This window comes from Drosophila subpulchrella, chromosome 2L (genome assembly GCF_014743375.2).
Source record: "Drosophila subpulchrella strain 33 F10 #4 breed RU33 chromosome 2L, RU_Dsub_v1.1 Primary Assembly, whole genome shotgun sequence".
Taxonomy (NCBI): Eukaryota; Metazoa; Arthropoda; class Insecta; order Diptera; family Drosophilidae; genus Drosophila; species Drosophila subpulchrella.
Window position 1 is genome coordinate 21,869,437 of NC_050610.1, and position 19,143 is coordinate 21,888,579.

Below are 19,143 nucleotides of genomic sequence, written 5' to 3' on the forward strand. Positions count from 1 at the left end.
ATTTTGTAAATTAAAATGATGTATACTAACTTTAAATAATTTGTTGTTGTCAAGTTCTTTTAAGATTATACTCTTGATTTTGCTGCTATCGATATCTTATAGAATATCGAATGTCTATTTTGGAGGTTTGCTTCTAAACAGCTCTAATTTGCTTAACAAAATATAAATAATCATATATAGCAAATTAAGCTACAAATGTTTAAAGGTATATTAAACCTTACAAATAGTTTAAATCAATTTCCTGCGCTCTTTACACCAGCTCCTCTCTAGAATAGCAACGTTTTCCAACACCGCCCAGGTGCAGTGCTAGAAAGTGCCGAAAGTATGTCACGTCGGAACGTCGAAAGCAACGACAAAAGACACAAATAATAGGAAAAAGCTTATTTTGCGCAGGCATTCGCATATCTCAAGTAAATGCAAGACCATGAAATTGCACATTTAGTACGCGCCACCAAATTGTGAGATACATTGTGGAGTTTCCAGCGCAAGAACCCCCGAGCAAAAGCAACAACAACGAAACGCAGTTCAGAGGGCCACTGCAATTTTGCGAGAGTGTGAAAAGTGCGTGTGTGCAAAAGAATACAAAGTAAAAAAAAAAAAACGGGGGGGACAACGCAAGAGAAGCAGTGAAAACAACAACACACAAAAACACAAAATACCTACACAGAGAGAAAAGCGCAAAAAAAAAACACCCGCACACCCATACAACTCCAGCGTCGAGTCAGCAAATTGTGCCACACACACAAAACGGAGAAAGAGGAAGAAGTGGAGGAAAAAAAATAACAGCAACAGAGGTGCTCTTCTCACATCTCCAAAACTCCCTCCATCAACGAAATCCCCAAAACTTTCCAAAACTCCAAATCTTCAGATCTACAAATCTCCGGAATGAATCGCTCCGACGGATTGGTGCGACGATCGGTGAAACCCCGGGAAAACGGGGGCGCCGAGGGCGGTCTGAATGCCAACACGCCGGATGACAATCAGGATGCACTGGACAGTTTGAAGGACCAGGAGGACAACATCGACGATGGCGACTCCAAGGAAACACGACTGACGCTCATGGAGGAGGTCCTGCTGCTGGGACTCAAGGACAAGGAGGTGGGTGTGGGCTCTAATCGAGTTTCCTTCTCTTACCTTATCTCTTATCACCTTACGATCGACTAATTAATTGGTTTCTTTCGCAACAACAAAGGTTGCTTCTTCTTCACCTGTTAACAGACGTCTGTCTCTCTGGTTTTCTCTCTTTCGCAACCTTTTGTTTGGCCTTAAGTGCATCACGGTCCATCTTCAAGCAGGGGCTTAGTTAAAGTTGAAAAAGGGCTAATCAAATGAGTAATACTAAAAAAATGGCATAGCTTTTCCGAAATTGGCTGGGATATCAATAGGTTGTTGTTGTTTTAACTATACTTATTTTTTATTGTAATATTTATCTGGGCGTTACGACTTTTGGTATGTGGTCAGAAATTGGAAAACTAATTTAGTTGACACCAATTTAAATATCTATATTTAAAACTATAGTTGGTTTCTATTACCTACATACTTCATTGAGCGATTCTTCAACTTACCCATTCAAAATGTGTTGTGTGTAGATGATAATAGCTTATTTTTATAAATGTATTGAAATACTATTTCTAGAATATGTTTTGTGTGGAGGAATTCCCAATCTGAACTTCTTAGAAACTGTTTGTCCCATTTAATGTGAACCCCCTTTTTTAGTTTTTAAAGAGAAGGCCACCCATGTCTTACCAACTTCTCCTAAGCTTTTCCAGTTTGTTGAGCAATACACCATCAAATCTTTTGACCAGACTGGTGAGCAATGCACAATTAGCAAGAGTGCCAACACCATTTTCCTAACAACTTGTGTTGTTGCCATTAATAAATGTCGGGACGTACATACATATGAGTTTTTAAAGGGCCTTATCAGACGTTCTCTCCAATCTTTTCAAACTAAAAACGTGCTACTGACTCCAGACTTTTTGTTTTAAAGTGGCTGTAGTATTTTTCTGTTTAAGTAATAATAGTCATATAACTGGTTGAGAGAAAAAATGCCATTAATGTGTGTATAATAGACTTTCTGATGGAACCACTTTGATTATTGTCAATACTATTATTGTATTTGAATCATACAGTAATATTTATGTATTAACAATGCGGAGGGGTAGTTACTTTTAAGTTTTCTTAGAATTCTTTACTATATGAGTAGCTCTTGAGAACATAGCACCCACATATATTTCTTCAATTAGATAGTATAAATGAAGGTAGTGTAGTTTTGGCTGAAATATCTACGCGTAACCATTGCTCTTTAAAAACATCACTCAAGCGAACACGTCTCGGTGCTCTGAGAGCATTCCATCAAACGAGTTTTCCAATAAGTGGTTAATTTGCATACGATTGTAATATTCATAAATCTGCGTATATTTTTGGGATGATTGTCCGTAGAGCCGAATCGGCATCCATACGTGCTCCATTACTGCGAACCGGCAGATTCTCATTTCTCCATTTGGTTTCGCTTTTTGTATTTCACTTGCCTCGCAGCTTTATCGCTCAATTGCTGTGCGCCTGTATACCCTATAGAAATATGGCATGTGTGTCTTTGTGGGTGACACCACGTCTATTTGTTTTCATTATTTTGCCTGCAGTGCATGTGTATGCCCACCTCCCCATACCCACCCCCAAAGGGTCGAAACGAGATGGAAACAGTGGGACGTGTGCTTGTTGCTCGCTTTTGTTTTACATTCTTCTTCTTTGTCCTCTTATCAGAAACATTTCATCCATTTGGTTAATTGTTTGAGGAAGTACATACTATCCAAGTTCTCTCGTTCCTCGCATTCATCCGCTTCCCATTTTTCTTTGGGACTTTCTTATCACCAGTACGTCATTCATTTTTTGAAACCATGCAATGTACATGTGTGGTATCTACCAGAGCCACGAAAATGTGCTGATAAGAGACGTGTTCTTTTATTGAACCTGCAAATGATTCACTTTTATAAATTTCAATTCGGAACGATACCTTATCGATGATTATATAAAGTTTAATATCATGAAAGGCTGTTGGTACCTGAACTTACAAGTCAATTATTAGTAGTAATGATTTCAGATATCTTTAATTTTCATGAATTGACTATATGTTCATTATTATAAAAAAAAAATTACGGGCATTTTATGTGGAAGTATCTCTAATAAGCATTATAATATTATCTGACTATGGGTATTTAACAGGCGTTGATAAGCTTTCATAAGTGAACTGATATGATCATTCTATTTTTGCGTACCTCTGTTTTGGAAAATTTCTCCTTTCAAACCAATAAGAAAATAAAAAATTCCATTAGGTTTTCGGAGCATTTCGTTTAGTCGTTCCTTTTACAGTGTCATTTCTTACACCTTGATAGGTAAGGCCTAAACCAACTCAAGTGTTTAATGTTTAAACAGGTGAATATTGCCGTCTGAGAGCTTTACGACTTGGCAACGACTTAATTATTCATTTATTTCACTCTTTAAAATGTGAACAGACCGATGCTTTTGTATTTGCTTGATTCGCAGACTTAGACATTTAAATTTCGAAACCTTGAAATATGGGAAAGTAGAACTTCGTTATGGCTCTAAAAATAAAAGAAAATAAACTATGGAAACGATATAAATATTCATTTCGATGCTGACACAGTTTAGAATAAGAGTTATTATTTTTCCCATGTAGTAAAAATCTATAAATAACATTTTTAATTAAATTCAGGGCTACACATCTTTCTGGAACGACTGCATATCAAGCGGTTTGCGCGGATGCATTCTCATAGAACTTGGACTGCGCGGTCGCGTGATGATTGAGAAATCTGGAATGCGACGACGTGGCCTATGTACAAGGTATATAATTATAAACAAATGCATATGCAAAGCTAATTAATATTTTGTTTTACAGAAAATTAATTCTGAAATCGGATCAGCAGACGGGCGATGTCCTACTCGATGAGGCACTCAAACACATTAAGGAAACAGATCCCCCAGAGACGGTACAGAGCTGGATTGAATATCTCAGTGGTATGTGTTCAGTCGTCCCAGGTTTTGCCAAGGATATATAATAATACTGATTGTTGTGGCAGGTGAAACTTGGAATCCATTAAAATTGCGCTACCAGCTGAAAAATGTACGCGAACGTCTGGCCAAAAATCTGGTGGAGAAGGGTGTGCTCACAACGGAAAAGCAAAATTTTCTACTCTTCGATATGACGACACATCCGCTGAGCGATAATGTTGTCAAATGTCGCCTGGTTAAGAAGGTGTGTGTAGTAAAGGTTAAGAAAGCTAAGGGAAACAATTAAAAAATATATTCTTATAGATCCAAGATTCTGTGCTCTCCAAATGGGTGAACGATCCACAGCGCATGGACAAGCGGATGCTGGCGCTTATCTTTCTAGCGCACGCCAGCGATGTGATCGAGAACGCTTTCGCGCCGCTGAACGATGACGACTACGAGGTGGCCATGAAACGGGTGCGGGAGCTGCTGGATCTCGACTTCGAGACGGAGTCGGCCAAGCCGAATGCAAACGAAATTCTGTGGGCGGTGTTCATGGCGTTTACGAAATAGATGATCCTCTGATCCTCTCCGCTCCTCTCAATAGCACACATATACACCAACCCAAAACCGAGAAACACAACCCACATCTGGAATACATTTCGCTGCTTTTGTTTTAGAAACTTTGCTGTGAGCGGAACCGAATCGGGCGATAGGATTTTCTTAAATGGCAACCACCCCAAATATCAGTTTCAGTAATATATATTTTTTAAGCGAGACTATAAAGCAGCCATACAGCCTATATAAATATATGTTTAACAAAACTGCAATAGTATCAATCAACTGCACCATTGTCCTTTGTTCTTTTTTGCTGTTCCTTGAACATTTTGACATAACAATGTTTTCCAAACGTATTGAGTAAGTTGTGTTCCACGGCAAATAGAGTTTAGTTGATTATTTCTCTTGCAATGCTAATCAAAATGTAAGATGGAGAATTCAAAGCTGCAGCATTGTTTTTGTAATTATATATCTAATACTAATTGTAAGCCAACAAAAAAAGATAAACTCTGATAAAGTCTGGGCAAGCTGCGTGCAAATGTCTTTTGTCAAATATCCTATATATATTTTAATTAAAATTTCCAATTGTGTGTTTAATTGTCACGTATATTTGAGTACTTTCCAATTATTTGATTGCGCGACGAAAATCAGTTTTAAACGTTTCTCGAGCTCCGCAATTTTACCTTAGTCGAACATAGTTACACACAGTATGCACACCCACCCACATGAACAGACAGACAAACTCACACGGAGCGACATTCAATCTAGGCAATATTTTTATTTAAATTGTTAATGAATTTCGGGAACATTGAAGTTGAAAAACCTTTTCTAACTGCTAAAAGATAAATAAAGAACGACGAGAAGTGGACAACAATTGAAAAGAAAAAATTATGTAAATGTAAAATGTGCACGTCAAATAATAATAATTCTTAGATATTTAAAGGCCTAATAAAATACAAATATAAAATATATAAACGACAAAGCAATGGGGATTTTATTGGATGTTGGTGGTGTAAAAAGTTTTTCTTATTTATTTCAAACATTTCTTTAATTATAATATTTTTTCAGATATTCACAGTGGCTTACAATGTATTATGGATTTTTAAGACCTATTTAAATAATATTCGCATTTATTTCGGAAGTAGTAAATAATTATATAATAAAAATACAATATTATTTTCGATTGTATGCACACAAAGTAATGAATTAATTTATTTTTTTAAGAACGAACTTTATTTTAACAGTTTTTTGTTTGATATGAACTTGAAATTTCCACCGATGGTAGCAAGGGTCAGGACATCAAGGAGAAAGCATTTTACCCACCATGTTGTCCTGACATTTGACTTCGAGAGAACTAAATTCGAATCAAACTTAACTTAGTTACCGATGATAGTTTTCACAATTAAAGCCGTAGAATTGTAGATATGAAGTTTATGCCGATGGTATCAAGTGTCAGGACATCAAGAGAATCAAAATTACACACCTTGGAGTCCTGACACTTGACCTCCGGAAGGACTCAAGTGCGCTCTCTGTTTTCGGCAAGAACCAAGCTTTGACTGGGATGCCGAAATGAATCGTCTCAATGGAAACCTACAAATTGGGGGATTTTTAAAATATGTATATATGTATGTGTATAAGCTGATAATAGAGAGGAAGCTAAAGGTCAAAAAATCTATTTATGTATATTGAGAATTAGCACTATTGTGTCCGATCCAGAAATAGTTCTTATCAGAAATGGTTAATAAATGTATTGTATCTCTGTGGACGGCGGCCCAAGTAGTGAATCGCACCGGGAGTGTTCGTGAGGAGTCTACTAAATATAGCCGCAAAATTAAATATCTGCTACGATAGTCAGGAAAAATGAAGGTATAACCGAAGTTTTAATACACTTGTAAACTTTGCTTTTGGAAGAACTCAAGTTCCAAGTGCTCTGTTTTCGTCAAGAACCAAACTTATACTGGGGTGCCAAACCGAATTTCTATATTTAATAATTTATCAACTTTTGGTGTTTGGTACAAATGGGGAAACAGAGATAATTGTTTTCAACTTATATAGAAATGAGAAATTAGTCCATCACAAAAATCATTTAACTTAATAAATTCAAGTAGTAGTACTTTAGTTATTTTTTAAGGTAGAACATTATGTTAAATTTTAAAAACGCACAGTTTTTTTTCAAAATCTATCCAAGGTGACAACGCGAATTTTTCTATGGTTTTCACAGCACTTTCTTGATGTCAAGATAATGTCAAGATCTATATATTTTGCTAGAGTACCTAGAAAATCTATAACGCGATATATTTTGAGGTGAATTTCTTTCCCGCCGCATTTTCCGTCCCCTTAAAACCAAAATTTGTCATTTAACTTTTTAAACCGAATTTTACCAAAACCTCTTTAGCCTTTAGTAGCAAGTAAAAAAAAGTAAGTTTGCACTTATCCGGTTTTAATTTTTTTTAATGGGTATCAGTTAAAATTTATTATTTTGAAATTATAAAATGTGCCGCCTTTCTTTCGCACACCCATGGGTGTTTATTCTTTTATTTTTCGTATAATTTTCCTTCTCTTTAAATAAAACACATTTTTCCTTTCGTTTTTTAATAAAGTTTTTAATCCGTTTTTCGTACTCAATAAACGTTTTTCGTTTTGCACAGTATTTGTTTTCCTTTCGATAGTAGGAGGGGGCGATATACCATATAAGTCGAATAATTCTCACACGAAACATTTAGGTTATAATATAATAATCTTTCAATGACATAAAGTATGATAAAAAGCAGGGCGCAGCGCACAAATTATTGCAAAAATACAGTAAAATAAACATCGGTAAGGCCAAAAAAGGAAGTAAACAAAGGAGTGCTCTTATACTATCCATTATAATCAACTAGTAGTTTTCAACTGTGGGAAATTTGCAAGTAATTTGTAATTACAATGAAACATTTGCCTGGAATTTTAAAAGAGAATCATTTTTCTAAGTAATTTTGCAGATTAGCAGTTGCCTTGTTTAACAAATGTTTGTTTTAAGCGCAGCGCTCAAAAAATACATACAAATATATATATATATTTAAAGTAAATCAATGCAAAATGTGAACTTTAATAAAATTAATGGAAGAATTAATAAGCTCAAAATGATAGCCATTAATTAATATATATGTATATGTATTTTTATTTAAATATAATTGAAGTTCCACCAGCTGTCTGTCTTGCTCTTGATCCATAACCATCTGCTCCTCCTACTTGCCGAGGCGACTGCGCATGGACGACAGGCGACGCATCCGAGCTCTGTTTTGGGAATAGCTGTCCGCCCAACGCTGCTCGGGCTTGTACGTGCCAGAGTAGCCGGCGTGCTAACTCAGCAGATCCTTGATCTCCTTGTGCATGTGACACAGGAAATCCACGTAGCTGGCCGAGCCGTCTGTGCCGCGGTCCTCGACGAGGAAGTGTCGGAAAACGCTCTCCAGTTTGTCGTTCTGTCGCAGCCAGGTTATCTGAAGAAGACGTTAAATGAATTACAAATTGGCAAAAAGAAAGAAAAGCTCTTTAAGTAAGGAATACACACCCTCATGTAGCGTGATCGCTCCTTCATAATCTGCTCCAGAATGCCGTGTATGCGCTTGGCCAGCGGCGTCTCTGGCACAATGTTGAACCGCTCCAGGGCAATCTGCTGCAGTCCCTGGACCCCAAAGACAGACTGCACAAAGTTGGGTGACAGGGACTGGCCCAGCCAGACGAACAGGTGCACTCCATTCTCCAGGATGTAGGCGCCATCCTCTTGCGTCTTTTCATGCGTGCAGCGAAGGGGAGTCGGCAAATCCGTCTCCTCGGGCACAACGTTGTGGATGGGAATGAAACGGGGATACAGGTAACTGACGGATTGATTTAGATCCATGGACAAAATAAACTGAATAACATAGGATCGATCGTCCAGCGTCATATCCGATCCACCGGAAATAGCATCGTTTTTCAGCAAACACGAGGCATACAGCGGCAGCAGCTTGAGGCACTCGGGAAGGATCAGTTGGCCGGCGGAAGTGGGCGAGGTGCAGTGCTTGCGGTAGCAGGCCAGGATCTGCGCCGATCGATGGATCAGGTTATCCTTCACCTGCTTGGGTGAGTGCTCCATCAGCTTGAAGCAGGCTTGCTTGGCGAAGAACAGCATCATCGCGTCCAGGTCACAGCTCTTGAAGACTTCCGCAATCGTCGTGGTAACGCGCAGTGCCAGATTAAGGACACGCAGACGCCTCTGCCCGCTGCAGGAAGTGTACAGCAGAGCAACCTGAAGGTATACGTTCTCCTCTGGCGGCAGCTTGTCGTCATGCTTGATCTCAATGCTCACCGACTTGGTGGCGTCTGTAAAACAAGAGATAATTATTGACTTCATTCAGAATCTAAACAGAAAGATGGCTACATACCAATACTGGCCAGTTCCACATCAGTGGTGTTGGACATGAAGAAGTGGCCGTAGAACTCCGTGGGTCGGATGCCCGCCGATGTGCGCACCCTCATCACCGCATCGAAGGCAATCGGTCGCGATACGTTCTTAATGATATCCTGGATCAGTCGCTTGCCATCTATGTCCGCCTGGAAGTAGGTGTACTTGAACACCTCGCCTCCAGTTAACCGAGAGACCTGTCCAATAGTGGCGAGGTCGATATAGGCATTGTTAAACACAAACAAATCCACGGAACAGCCTTGCTGGACGCACTCCTGACCCAATGTGTTGTAAGCCGTCGTTTGCGGTGTGAGCACAGTTTTCTCCTTATCCGTGCCCAGGAGTTTCCGGTCATCGCGATTCTTCAGCTTGCCGGGTGCCTCTGCAATGGGCAGCGTGGAGTTAAACACCAGCAGCTTTCCGGATGCATTGGAAGCCTTGAGTGCCTCCAAGCCCGCTTGAATGGCAGGATACAGAATCGTCTCCGTTTCCTTGGTATCCGCAAACATGCGAGGAATCTCCTCCATCAGAGCATCGATTACAGCTGCCGACTCCTCTGGATGACACAAGAATCCATCGAGTAGGGGCATGAACATCTCCTGGACATCGCCCACAACCATCATCTGGGGCTGTGCCAGACTGCTCTTAATGTTGTAGAAATGCACGGTGCTGTTGTACGTGATGAAACCCACTCGCACCTTGGATTTATCTTGACCCTGGTCCACTGGCAAATGCTTGAGTATGTTCTTGATCTGGGAGCACAGCAGGTGAACCAGTCCCGACTTCACGGTGTTGTAGGAGACGTCGATGATGAAGATGAAGGCGGGAACCTCCGGGGGAGTGTTGTTCTGTGGAGAAAGAAAGGGAATTGTTATTCTTGAGAAATACATCAAGTGTAAAAAGAACGCCATATGTTGAACATGTTCAATGGGACGTGTTTAAAAATCTTGTCCTACTTTAAAAAAAGCTATTTTTAAAAGCATTCAATCAGCACTTTTTGTATAAAAATGTTGCATTGCGTTTTTTCAATGATATGAGTATAATGTTTTACCCGGCAATAATCCTTGGTGGCCAGGAACTCGTAGGTGCCCAGCAGCAACTCAGGTCTTTCATGCTTGTCCACACGCTGTCCAGTGTGGTCCAGATGCTGATAATAGTCCGGGTGAACTGAAGGGTAAAATTAATTTCATAAAGCTGCTTTTCTTTTTTTCATTTCCCTTAGGAACACTCACCCTCCGAAGTAACTTTGCACATCAGACACTGGAATCTACGGCCGGCATCCACGAACTGCATGTTGGGCGACATGTACGCCTTACATCTGTTACAACGAATTGGTCCCATGTCGCCGAAGTTCACGATCGGTGGCTCCATTTCCCCCTCGGCAGTCTTGGCCAACGGCGAGATATTGATCGTCAAAGGCAGAGCTGTGGTCTTGAGAAGATCACCGGTGTTGGGTATGCAGTAGAGCGAAGAGCGCAGGAAGCGCGGAGATGAGTTGCCTTGGTCGTGAACCACGAATTTGGTGGTCACCAGTGGAGGCAGCAGTCCCGGCTGATTGGTCACAAATGGTCCGCCAGACTGACGCTGATTTTCAATCATCACCTGGATTGGATTCGGCATTTGGTCGGGATCCAGGCGACGTGGCTGAGGTGCCTGCTGGTACATGTTCCCTGCTCCTGGCATGGGAGGTTGCTAAAACAGATCGAATGTATTTAGTTGAATATTGATTGCAATATAATAAAGTTTTTGACTCACATTAAATCCAGGACGTCCTGGCTGGCCTGGATAGCCGCCACCTGGCTGAGGTGGATATCCTGGAGCTCCTGCCTGTTGTCCCGGCTGTGGTGGATATCCTGGCATGGGCTGCTGACCGGGTTGCGGTGGATAGCCCGGCTGTTGACCCGGATAGCCCGGTTGCGGTGCTCCGAACTGCGGCGGAGCTGCTGCTTGTTGCCCTGGAAGTGGTGGTGGTGCTCCAGGGTAGCCTCCGGGAGCCTGTCCTGGATAGCCACCTGGATATCCGCCTGGTTGGGGTGCTCCATAAGGAGCTCCTGGCTGCGGTGGCAAACCCGGTTGGGATGGGGGTGGCAAACCAGGCTGCGGTGGGGGAAATCCCGGCTGCTGCAATGGTAGTCCTGGTTGCTGCAATGGCGGAATTCCCTGCTGCTGCTGTGCCGGCAATCCCGGTTGCGTGTAGGTCGGAGGAGCGGCTCCAGGGGGCAGCTGAGGTTGTCCAGGTCGCGAACTGGGCACTCCAAAGGGGCCGGGAGCAGGCTGGGAGGTGGGAATCTGACCGGGAAGGGGTGGCTGTCCAGGCAGTTGCGGTTGTCCGGGAAGAGGTTGTTGGGAGGAACCAGCTCCAGGAACTGGAGGCTGGCCAGAAGGAGCTCCAGGCGTCGCCGCTTTCGGTGGCGGCATGTGCGGCAATCCCGCCAAACTGGCGCTGTTCAAGCTCATCTGGTTAATCCCACTGGGCACGCTCTGCGGAGTGCTGCTGGGCGGAAGGGCTCCGTTGACATAGCCACCAGTTTGCGTCGGTGGTGGAGCACCGTACGCAGCATTGTTGTTGTTGGTCGGGGGTGGCGCCGCATTCGAGTTGAACTGATTGAAACCGGTTGGCGGTGGAGCTGCAGCAGCGGGAGCTCCTTGGGGGAGCGGTGGCTTCAGGGGATTGGCTCCAACACCACCGCCGCCGCCCATACTTAAACCACCCATCGACGTGGCCAGCTGAAAGAGACAATAGTTTTAGTAAATTCACTTGGTTGTTTTTCTTATCTACAAGCTTAGCTTCACTCTTCTATTATGAAATCACGGATGACCTCTTTTAGTGAAGTGCTCACAGCTTATCAGGAGGGATTTCTAAATTTACAATTTGGGAAGATACCTATTAGTTAGATTCAAAAAATATAGTTATTTCTTTTTCTTGTATACTAATAATCTTAATTCCAAGAGGTCAAGGGTGTCTAGTAATTAAAAGAGTCACGTCATCCAGCAAGAGTTTTGTGAAATGCAAATGCAAATGTGTACAATCTAAGGTCACTATGTATCTCATAACTACTTTAAGATTGTTTTACTTTGATATCATTTGTTCGTTTAGAAACTAACTAACAAAAACTGTAGCTTATAAAGAAATCAGAATAGTAATTAAGAAAGATCAGATATAGGATTAGTATATCATAAAATCAACCTGTAAGTAGTTACGTTATCCAATTGGAATCTAGTCCCTATAAATACACTGCAAGGGTTTTTTTGTTGTATCATAATATAGTGACTATCATCTAATCCGGTGCAGTTTTAGAGATATAGAAATATCAAATCCTGTCTTGTCACCAGGATGACCTGGGACACCAAATAGCTATTCCATTCACCTGCTGCTGGTAGTTGCCATTGAGGTAAGACTGTGGTGCCGCTGACGTTGGTGGTGGTGCTCCATACTGTGGTTGTTGCTGCTGCTGCTGCTGCGGAGGCAGTTGTTGTTGCTGCGGCAGCTGCTGCTGCTGCGGTTGTTGTTGCGGTGGCCAGCCTCCGGGAATCGACGGAGGAGGAGCGCCAAACTGGGGCTGTTGCTGCTGGAATTGCGTGGGCGGTGGCCCGTACATGTTCGGATTCATTTCTTGGCCGGATTGGTCACCTTTCTTATTGTGAAGAGAGTCGCAAGCTAAACAACCAAACAACTTTCACGCGAATTGAGGAGAAAACACACGGGATGGCTCAAAGTTCGCCACGGCGATTGGACAAGTTCGGGGGCTGCTCGGCCGGATTCCTGACCACTAACTCCACGATTTTGGCCACTCGGTGTTGGCCTCAACTCTTGACGGCCGCGGCGCACGAGTCGCTGGTTGAAAAACAAAATAAATTTCGAGCTAAACGAACTTCCACGTCAGTTCCCTAATGATTTTTTTGCTCTTCTTGCTGCCACGTATAGTAGTGTGCGTAAACACGAAATTGCAGTGTTGGAAAATACCAACTTTGGTGGTATTTATTAGTATTAAGATACCGAACAATTAAGATACTGCTAAATACCGGCGTAACGGCTAACCATTAACAGCGCTGCTGTTAACTAACAGCACAGATTTATGTTAAGCGTTGATAAGGTGAAGCAAAATAACAGAGTGACGTCACAAAAGATGGGGCATGTTCAATACAATTATCATTAAAATGATGAAATTTGGGAAACAAGTTTTAAAAATAAAAAAAATATTAAAACGATTAAAAATATAAAATCAAAAAAGGTAATAAAAGTTGGTTTCCAATATAATTGATTTCTTTAAAAAATGTACTATATGTTTTATTTGTTAAACCGTTTCTGAACATTTGATTTTAAAACTTCCCGCTTCTTTTCCAAAATTAAAATCCATTCACGCTCTAAAACTTCAGAAAAATCGTTTAAAACTCTTCGACTTCCTTATCCGCAGGAAGGGTTACTAGTGGCTCAGAAATCTCCTCGAATCGTCCGGCCCAGGACCTGGTGTCCACCTTAAAAGAGTTCTTATCAAATTGCACAACGGGTTGCAGGACCTTGTTGAACTGCAGGCCCGTAAAACGCTCTATTTCGTCAATCTTAGCCCGATGATCACTTAACTTTCCGCCCACCATTCGGCTGTTTTCAATGATATATCCTTCCATAAAAGGATATAGACCCGGAATTCGACTCTCTACGATCAGGACCTTAAAGTAATGCGATGGAACCGGCATTGGAACCCAATCAAACACCTCATATTTCATTGTCCATTTGCCATTCTCGTGACAGGATGGTGTGTAAATCGGTCCAGTGTAAGTGTACACTGAGCCAAACTCCTTAGCCTTAGTCGAAACATATTTCTCCAGATCGTTCCATATTTTTCGCTTAAATACTTTACAGATCTTCATCGAACCGCAGCTCAATACATAGACATCATTGTAGCGCAGATTCAGGTTGCTATAGCCGCCTTCATCGGACGACATTTTTTGATAATCTCCCCGGAAATGCTCGCAGATCCATCTTGGGGCATTCGTGCACATATCCTGCGAAACAATATAGTCCTTGTGGACATACAAGTTCTCCGTGCTGGGCAGACCATATTTGATTAGATCCAGCAGATCTGTTGTTGTTGCCGAATCAGTTTTTAGCATTAAAACAGCGCTAACAAAATCGAAAATCGGTGATACTACCAATTCCCTAAACTTGTCAGCCAAAGAAGTGGAACTATTCCACAAACGGGTTTCATGATCTGTTCTAAAGGTAGATAGCTTTTGGAAAAATAAAATAACTATTGATATTATATTATTATATATATATTACAATCACTCACCATGGGATACAACTTATGACGATGATGGTAAATATAGGGATCCCTGCGGATCTGCTGGAAAAGTTGCCTTATGGACGCCTCTTGCTGAACAAAGGCACCGCATACAAAACCCGTCACTCCCGCCAGTGCACATAAAGCCCATTGATGAGCTCTCGATTCGTTCATGGACATAATTTGGGCTTACAATAATTTGGTTTACTCTTGTAAGATACTATTTAATGAATATAACTTTGTAGACATGTCAGTTCTTATATTAAAGCCTACTTGCGATTTTCAGGAATTATATTTACAACTTCTAGCCGAACTCCCGAAAAACCTGCGATTCACTAGGATAATTACTGCCGAATAGAGCACTTCTCCTCAATCCATCGAAGAACTTAAGACCCGCATAGTGCTCGATCTCCCGAATGTCGCAGAGAAAAGATCGAAGTGGCAGACCATCTGGTATAGGAGCATTGGGTAGGACATAACCCTCCATATAAGGTTTACCTAGATGAAGTTCTGATTCCACCATTATAACCTTGAAGAAGTGCGTGGGAACTGCCACCATATTCAATCCTATCATTTCATACTCCACTCCCAATTTACCTCCCGATCTTTGCTTGGGCTTATAAAGTGGTCCTGTGCAAACAAAAACGGAACCAAATCGATGGACTAGGTTTCGAACATATCTTTCCAAATTGTTCCAAGCCCCTCGATTGAAACCCTGACCAATTTGTGGGGCAATATTCGTTAGAAAGAAAGTATCCTGGCAGTGATTCCGCTGTAAATGATGATTCCCCGCGGCAGCCAAGTGTCCTCGATCAAAACCTGATCTTCGATAGTCGGTCAATTCGGAACGAAAGTTGGATGGAACACTCATATCTGGTTGGTAGGGGTTGCGACCACGTCTTCCTCGATGGGAATGGATGCTGTCGACCTGGAGATGTTCACACACCCAGTGGGCAACGCGATTTCGGCGATCGTAGGAGAGCACAAAGTCACTATAAAGCCGTAAATCATCAAGACCTGGAAACCCGTACTTCATGATTTGTCTCATCCGGTGATCGGCCTCATCGTGGGTCTCAAAGAAAGTAAACTGACTGGATATTGGTTTAAAATCAATTATACGATTTTTCTCGCTCACCCACCACTTCATAAATTTTGGGGCTGACATAGTAGGCATAAGGATCCTTTTGTATTATCTTCTGCAAACGTTTTCTGGCATCACTGTGCTGAAAATACATTCCACCCACAAAGGATGCACAAAGTGCAGTGATTCCTAAAACAAAACCAAGTCCTAAAAGCTGCCATTTTCGGTCCATGAATGGGATATGATAACCACCATTAAAAGTAAACAACTAGAATTTTCCAATTTAAAGGGTTTTCCAAGGCTAACATTCTGTTTAGCATGTTCTACTTTATAAACTTAAATTCAATTTCTATAATACTAAAGATTATCATTAAACAAGTATTTATTTAGTTCTTACTACTTAGTAGATGCTATGGCACTACGGTTGGCAAAGTTACTGGTTACTGGGTTATTTACAGAATTAGTCATAAGACTGTTTAATGGATTAGCTGCTGAACTGGTCACTTGGGTGTTGACAAAGTTACGGTCGAGTCCTTCGAAAAACCTTAGACCCGTTGCATTTTCTATATCCCGGATATCGCTGAGAAGGGTTTTCAGTTCGACATTATTGTTCAGCGGAGTGTTGGGCATCACATAAGCCTCCGCATAAGGAATGGAATTTCCCTCAAATTTTGGATCGATAACCAGGATCTTGAAGAAATGCGTCGGTACGGCCACCATGGTTCTCTCTTCCATTTGGAACTCCAGAAACCAATTATTGGACTTCATCTCACGAGGTAAGTAAATGGATCCGGTGTATACATACACGGTTCCATGTTTTTGGCTCATCTCATCCACGTACTTCAGCAATCGATCCCAAACGGTCAGGTTAAATCCTCTGTTCAGAAAGGGTTTAATATTGGATAGGAAAAATACCCTAGATGCCTCCGACTGGCTGAAGGCTCCAGCTGGCGCCACAGATGAAGAATCTCCATAGAATAAACGATCCGATAAGTCTACCCGCTCACACATCCATTGAACTGCGGAGTTTCGCCGATCGAAGGACGTCACAAAGTCGAATGTCTCATTTAGACTAATATCATTTGTGCTAGGGAAGCCGTACTTCATAATACCGCCCAGCTTGTGACAGTCATCGGGTTCCACGTCGAACTCCTTGCCATCGGCTCTTACAGTAAAGAGTCCCAGCTGGAAAGGGATGGTATTTAAAATATATCTTATAATACTATGATTTTATGATCTATTAGCGGATTCGATATAAGGGTTTTCTAAAAAAGGACTGTTCTTAATTTGTTTTGATCCCTTGTACCCAAATATCATTTCTTACCAATGCGTAGAGCTTCCTTCTAATAAAGTAGGCATGTGGATTTCGTTGTTCTAATCTTCTAATATTTCTCATCACATCAATGTGCTGATAATAGGCTCCTAGGGCGAAAAAAGAGCCTGCAGTGGCCAAAACACCAAGTATACCTTTTACAGGCATTTCCAACCATCCAATATAGCACTAAAATTTATAGGGACAAATTTTAAAAAAAAAGTTAAATTATTTGTTTTGTATAGTCAAAAAAAACCTATGAGTTGTGTGTGAAAACCAACTTTGTTGTGCATTAAATTTGAAAATACTGACCACCCGAAAAACCTGACTTTTCCTGCAGTTAATCTTTAAAGTTTCCTTGTCCAAGTCCAAACTTGACTGCACTTGCCAACTGCATTAAGTCAATAGAAAAAGTTGCAGTCATCGTTGTAGAGTCAAAAACTAAAAAGTCCTGAGGACAAAACATCCCCCATTCCAGTCTTCTGCCCCCTTGAACCATATAATAAGCGTTTTTGGGGCTATGCCTGACTAAACCAAAAGCGGCGTCAAGATTTATTCTCGAAATCTCGTCGTACTTTGTTATGCTTAAAAATGTTAGTTGTGGATTTACAGTTTTTCCGTTTTCCATGACCAGAAAAGTTTTTCACCCCCCGCTTTGAAACTTTGAGCGGTGAAGTGATGGGAAAGCGGTAAGAATAATAGGGGCGTGGTTGAGGGAGGTTTGCTTATGCAGAAGATGGATTTATATTGTTAAAACTATTTTATATTTGTGCTTATTCTAAAAAAATTTGAAATATCATTTTGTTTTTATGGGTAGTCATTTTTTCCGAATAAATAGAGGTAAGATTATTATATTATATTTTATCAATTATTAAAGTTTTCGACGATTATTAGGGTTTGCTTATACTGAAGATAGATTTATATTGTTAAAACTAGAGTTCCACAATGTTTTCCCGAATAAAAGAAGTGATGGTTTGAGGATGATATCTTTTATCAATGAATATAAAATATTAAAGTATTCGAAGCTTTTTCAAAAATGCTTTAATAAACCTTTTATAAACCTTCCTTAAAGAAACCTCATTTCCACCTTAATCTTTGGGGATAAGTTGGTGAGTAAAACTTAGGAAAAACTTTTGTTGACACATGACAAAGGTTTAATGGAAAGGTGCCAAAGTACAGTAACATTCTTCGGTTCCGTGAGTCAAGGGCCCAAATGTCTGTTGCCCCAGAACCAAATTCAGATTTTACCCCCAGCCCCAAAATTTCTACTTCACATCCGTTTCCGTTTGAGTTAGCCGCGAGGCATTGCCAATTAATTTCCAACATCTAATTGGTGGTTGGCCAAATTTATTGGTCTCCAAGGGGAAAAGGGCGTGTTTATCCTGCCCCTCGGTTCTGTTTGCATATTGATTGATGCCTGGAGGTCCTTTTGCCAATCTAAGGTGCACTGCATAACCTCGTCAAGGGTTTGTTCGTATTCCTCTTGCGGATTTTCTAATCAACAAGGCTCGCCCAAATTTGCATAATTAAAACGTTTTCATGTGGCTCAGGTGAAAAACGAGGTACTCTGCCACCCCACCTCGAATTTCCAGTTTCTTTGCCAGCCGAAAAATTGACTCGCTAAGTGACTGAAAATTTGTCGCCTCATTTGAGTCTGGATTAATGAATTATGCACTCGGGGCTGCTTAATTAAGCGGGTTTCGAATGTGATTAGGGCCAGGCAATTAGCCGATAGGTCTGAACATTTTCGGGATCTGCGATAATCATTCGCTGACTGACAGCCATAAAAATGCTGCCCCAGGATTTGAAAAACCAAACTCATTACGAAGCCTTTTTTTTCAGGCTGTACACCAGGTCAACTTAATGGGGTAATTAACTTATCTGGGTTAGAAAGGGTGAAGCGGTTAAAATTTTATGTGTTTTTCATTCGGGTACAGAAGGAAACATGTGCACACGGGAGAAGTCAATTAACGCCAGGAGGGTTTTTGAATTATATTTTATAAAAACATGTTAGATATTTTCAGGATTTCAATAAAAATTGCAAGGAAAATAATAAAAAGGCGTTTTTACTTCAATTTAAATCGTTTTTCGAGTTTGTTAAAGAAGTTTGAAATTAAATCATATAGCTTCTAAAGGAACGATCATATAATTAAAGGAAAATGAATAGGACCAAAATTACGGCTTTATTGGTATGGATCGTTTTCACCTGTTCTCAGGGACATAACCTTTGAATTAAAAATGGTGTTACTAACATTGATGATTTTTTAGAACTGCAAGGGTATTTAAACCTCGCCTTCCGAAGTTAACTTCCTATCTTGTTTCTTATAAATAACGTAGATTTTTCAAAAGATTCCAAAGTGAAATTTACAACACTCAATTCTTATATATTTTTCGAGAGTTAGCTATTAGTCATCTGATATTTCATAAGGAAGTTGATTCTGGAGCTGCTCCCCAATAATTATTGCGATAATATAGAAAAAAT

At 40.8% G+C, this 19,143-nt stretch overlaps 5 protein-coding genes across 6 annotated transcripts; 1 reads left to right on the top strand and 4 right to left on the bottom strand.

The window, feature by feature from the left end:
• The first annotated feature begins 304 nt into the window (after positions 1-304).
• On the top strand, positions 305-5,160 carry LOC119548764 (Golgi phosphoprotein 3 homolog sauron). The gene is made up of 5 exons (XM_037856307.1): positions 305-1,098; positions 3,731-3,858; positions 3,914-4,032; positions 4,095-4,270; positions 4,330-5,160. Exons 1-5 carry the CDS (start codon positions 886-888, stop codon positions 4,576-4,578), a joined length of 885 nt encoding a protein of 294 aa, XP_037712235.1. The 5' UTR covers positions 305-885; the 3' UTR covers positions 4,579-5,160.
• A 2,121-nt stretch (positions 5,161-7,281) lies between these two features.
• LOC119546759 (protein transport protein Sec24C) lies at positions 7,282-12,597 on the bottom strand. Its single transcript, XM_037853292.1, has 7 exons — positions 12,355-12,597; positions 10,742-11,713; positions 10,219-10,678; positions 10,038-10,153; positions 8,967-9,834; positions 8,114-8,904; positions 7,282-8,042 (listed from the first exon to the last, which is right to left on the bottom strand). Exons 1-7 carry the CDS (start codon positions 12,595-12,597, stop codon positions 7,902-7,904), a joined length of 3,591 nt encoding a protein of 1,196 aa, XP_037709220.1. The 3' UTR covers positions 7,282-7,901.
• Positions 12,598-13,266: 669 nt separating this feature from the next.
• Positions 13,267-14,566, bottom strand: LOC119547146 (endonuclease G, mitochondrial). The gene is made up of 2 exons (XM_037853860.1): positions 14,278-14,566; positions 13,267-14,215 (listed from the first exon to the last, which is right to left on the bottom strand). Exons 1-2 carry the CDS (start codon positions 14,446-14,448, stop codon positions 13,373-13,375), a joined length of 1,014 nt encoding a protein of 337 aa, XP_037709788.1. The 5' UTR covers positions 14,449-14,566; the 3' UTR covers positions 13,267-13,372.
• Positions 14,432-15,584, bottom strand: LOC119547147 (endonuclease G, mitochondrial). Of its 2 annotated transcripts, none has more exons than XM_037853862.1 (2): positions 15,408-15,584; positions 14,432-15,355 (listed from the first exon to the last, which is right to left on the bottom strand). In XM_037853862.1, exons 1-2 carry the CDS (start codon positions 15,579-15,581, stop codon positions 14,573-14,575), a joined length of 957 nt encoding a protein of 318 aa, XP_037709790.1. In that variant the 5' UTR covers positions 15,582-15,584; the 3' UTR covers positions 14,432-14,572. The 2 variants fall into 2 exon arrangements, with proteins under 2 accessions (XP_037709790.1, XP_037709791.1); XM_037853863.1 differs by having other exon boundaries at positions 15,404-15,439.
• A 129-nt stretch (positions 15,585-15,713) lies between these two features.
• Positions 15,714-16,940, bottom strand: LOC119547604 (nuclease C1). The gene is made up of 2 exons (XM_037854525.1): positions 16,674-16,940; positions 15,714-16,534 (listed from the first exon to the last, which is right to left on the bottom strand). Exons 1-2 carry the CDS (start codon positions 16,827-16,829, stop codon positions 15,746-15,748), a joined length of 945 nt encoding a protein of 314 aa, XP_037710453.1. The 5' UTR covers positions 16,830-16,940; the 3' UTR covers positions 15,714-15,745.
• Positions 16,941-19,143: the final 2,203 nt, after the last annotated feature.

Coding starts and splice junctions, on each gene's coding strand:
- LOC119548764 (XM_037856307.1), top strand. CDS start 886: ATGAATCGCTCCGACGGATTGGTGCGACGATCGGTGAAACCCCGGGAA. Junction 3,859..3,913: donor CGACGTGGCCTATGTACAAG/GTATATAATTAT, acceptor TTTGTTTTACAG/AAAATTAATTCTGAAATCGG. Junction 4,033..4,094: donor CTGGATTGAATATCTCAGTG/GTATGTGTTCAG, acceptor TTGTTGTGGCAG/GTGAAACTTGGAATCCATTA.
- LOC119547604 (XM_037854525.1), bottom strand. CDS start 16,829: ATGCCTGTAAAAGGTATACTTGGTGTTTTGGCCACTGCAGGCTCTTTT. Junction 16,535..16,673: donor GAAGGAAGCTCTACGCATTG/GTAAGAAATGAT, acceptor ATCCCTTTCCAG/CTGGGACTCTTTACTGTAAG.
- LOC119547147 (XM_037853862.1), bottom strand. CDS start 15,581: ATGGACCGAAAATGGCAGCTTTTAGGACTTGGTTTTGTTTTAGGAATC. Junction 15,356..15,407: donor GCCCCAAAATTTATGAAGTG/GTGGGTGAGCGA, acceptor ATATCCAGTCAG/TTTACTTTCTTTGAGACCCA.
- LOC119546759 (XM_037853292.1), bottom strand. CDS start 12,597: ATGAATCCGAACATGTACGGGCCACCGCCCACGCAATTCCAGCAGCAA. Junction 9,835..10,037: donor CCACCAAGGATTATTGCCGG/GTAAAACATTAT, acceptor CTTTCTCCACAG/AACAACACTCCCCCGGAGGT. Junction 8,905..8,966: donor TGTGGAACTGGCCAGTATTG/GTATGTAGCCAT, acceptor CTTGTTTTACAG/ACGCCACCAAGTCGGTGAGC.
- LOC119547146 (XM_037853860.1), bottom strand. CDS start 14,448: ATGTCCATGAACGAATCGAGAGCTCATCAATGGGCTTTATGTGCACTG. Junction 14,216..14,277: donor GTCATAAGTTGTATCCCATG/GTGAGTGATTGT, acceptor TTTTTCCAAAAG/CTATCTACCTTTAGAACAGA.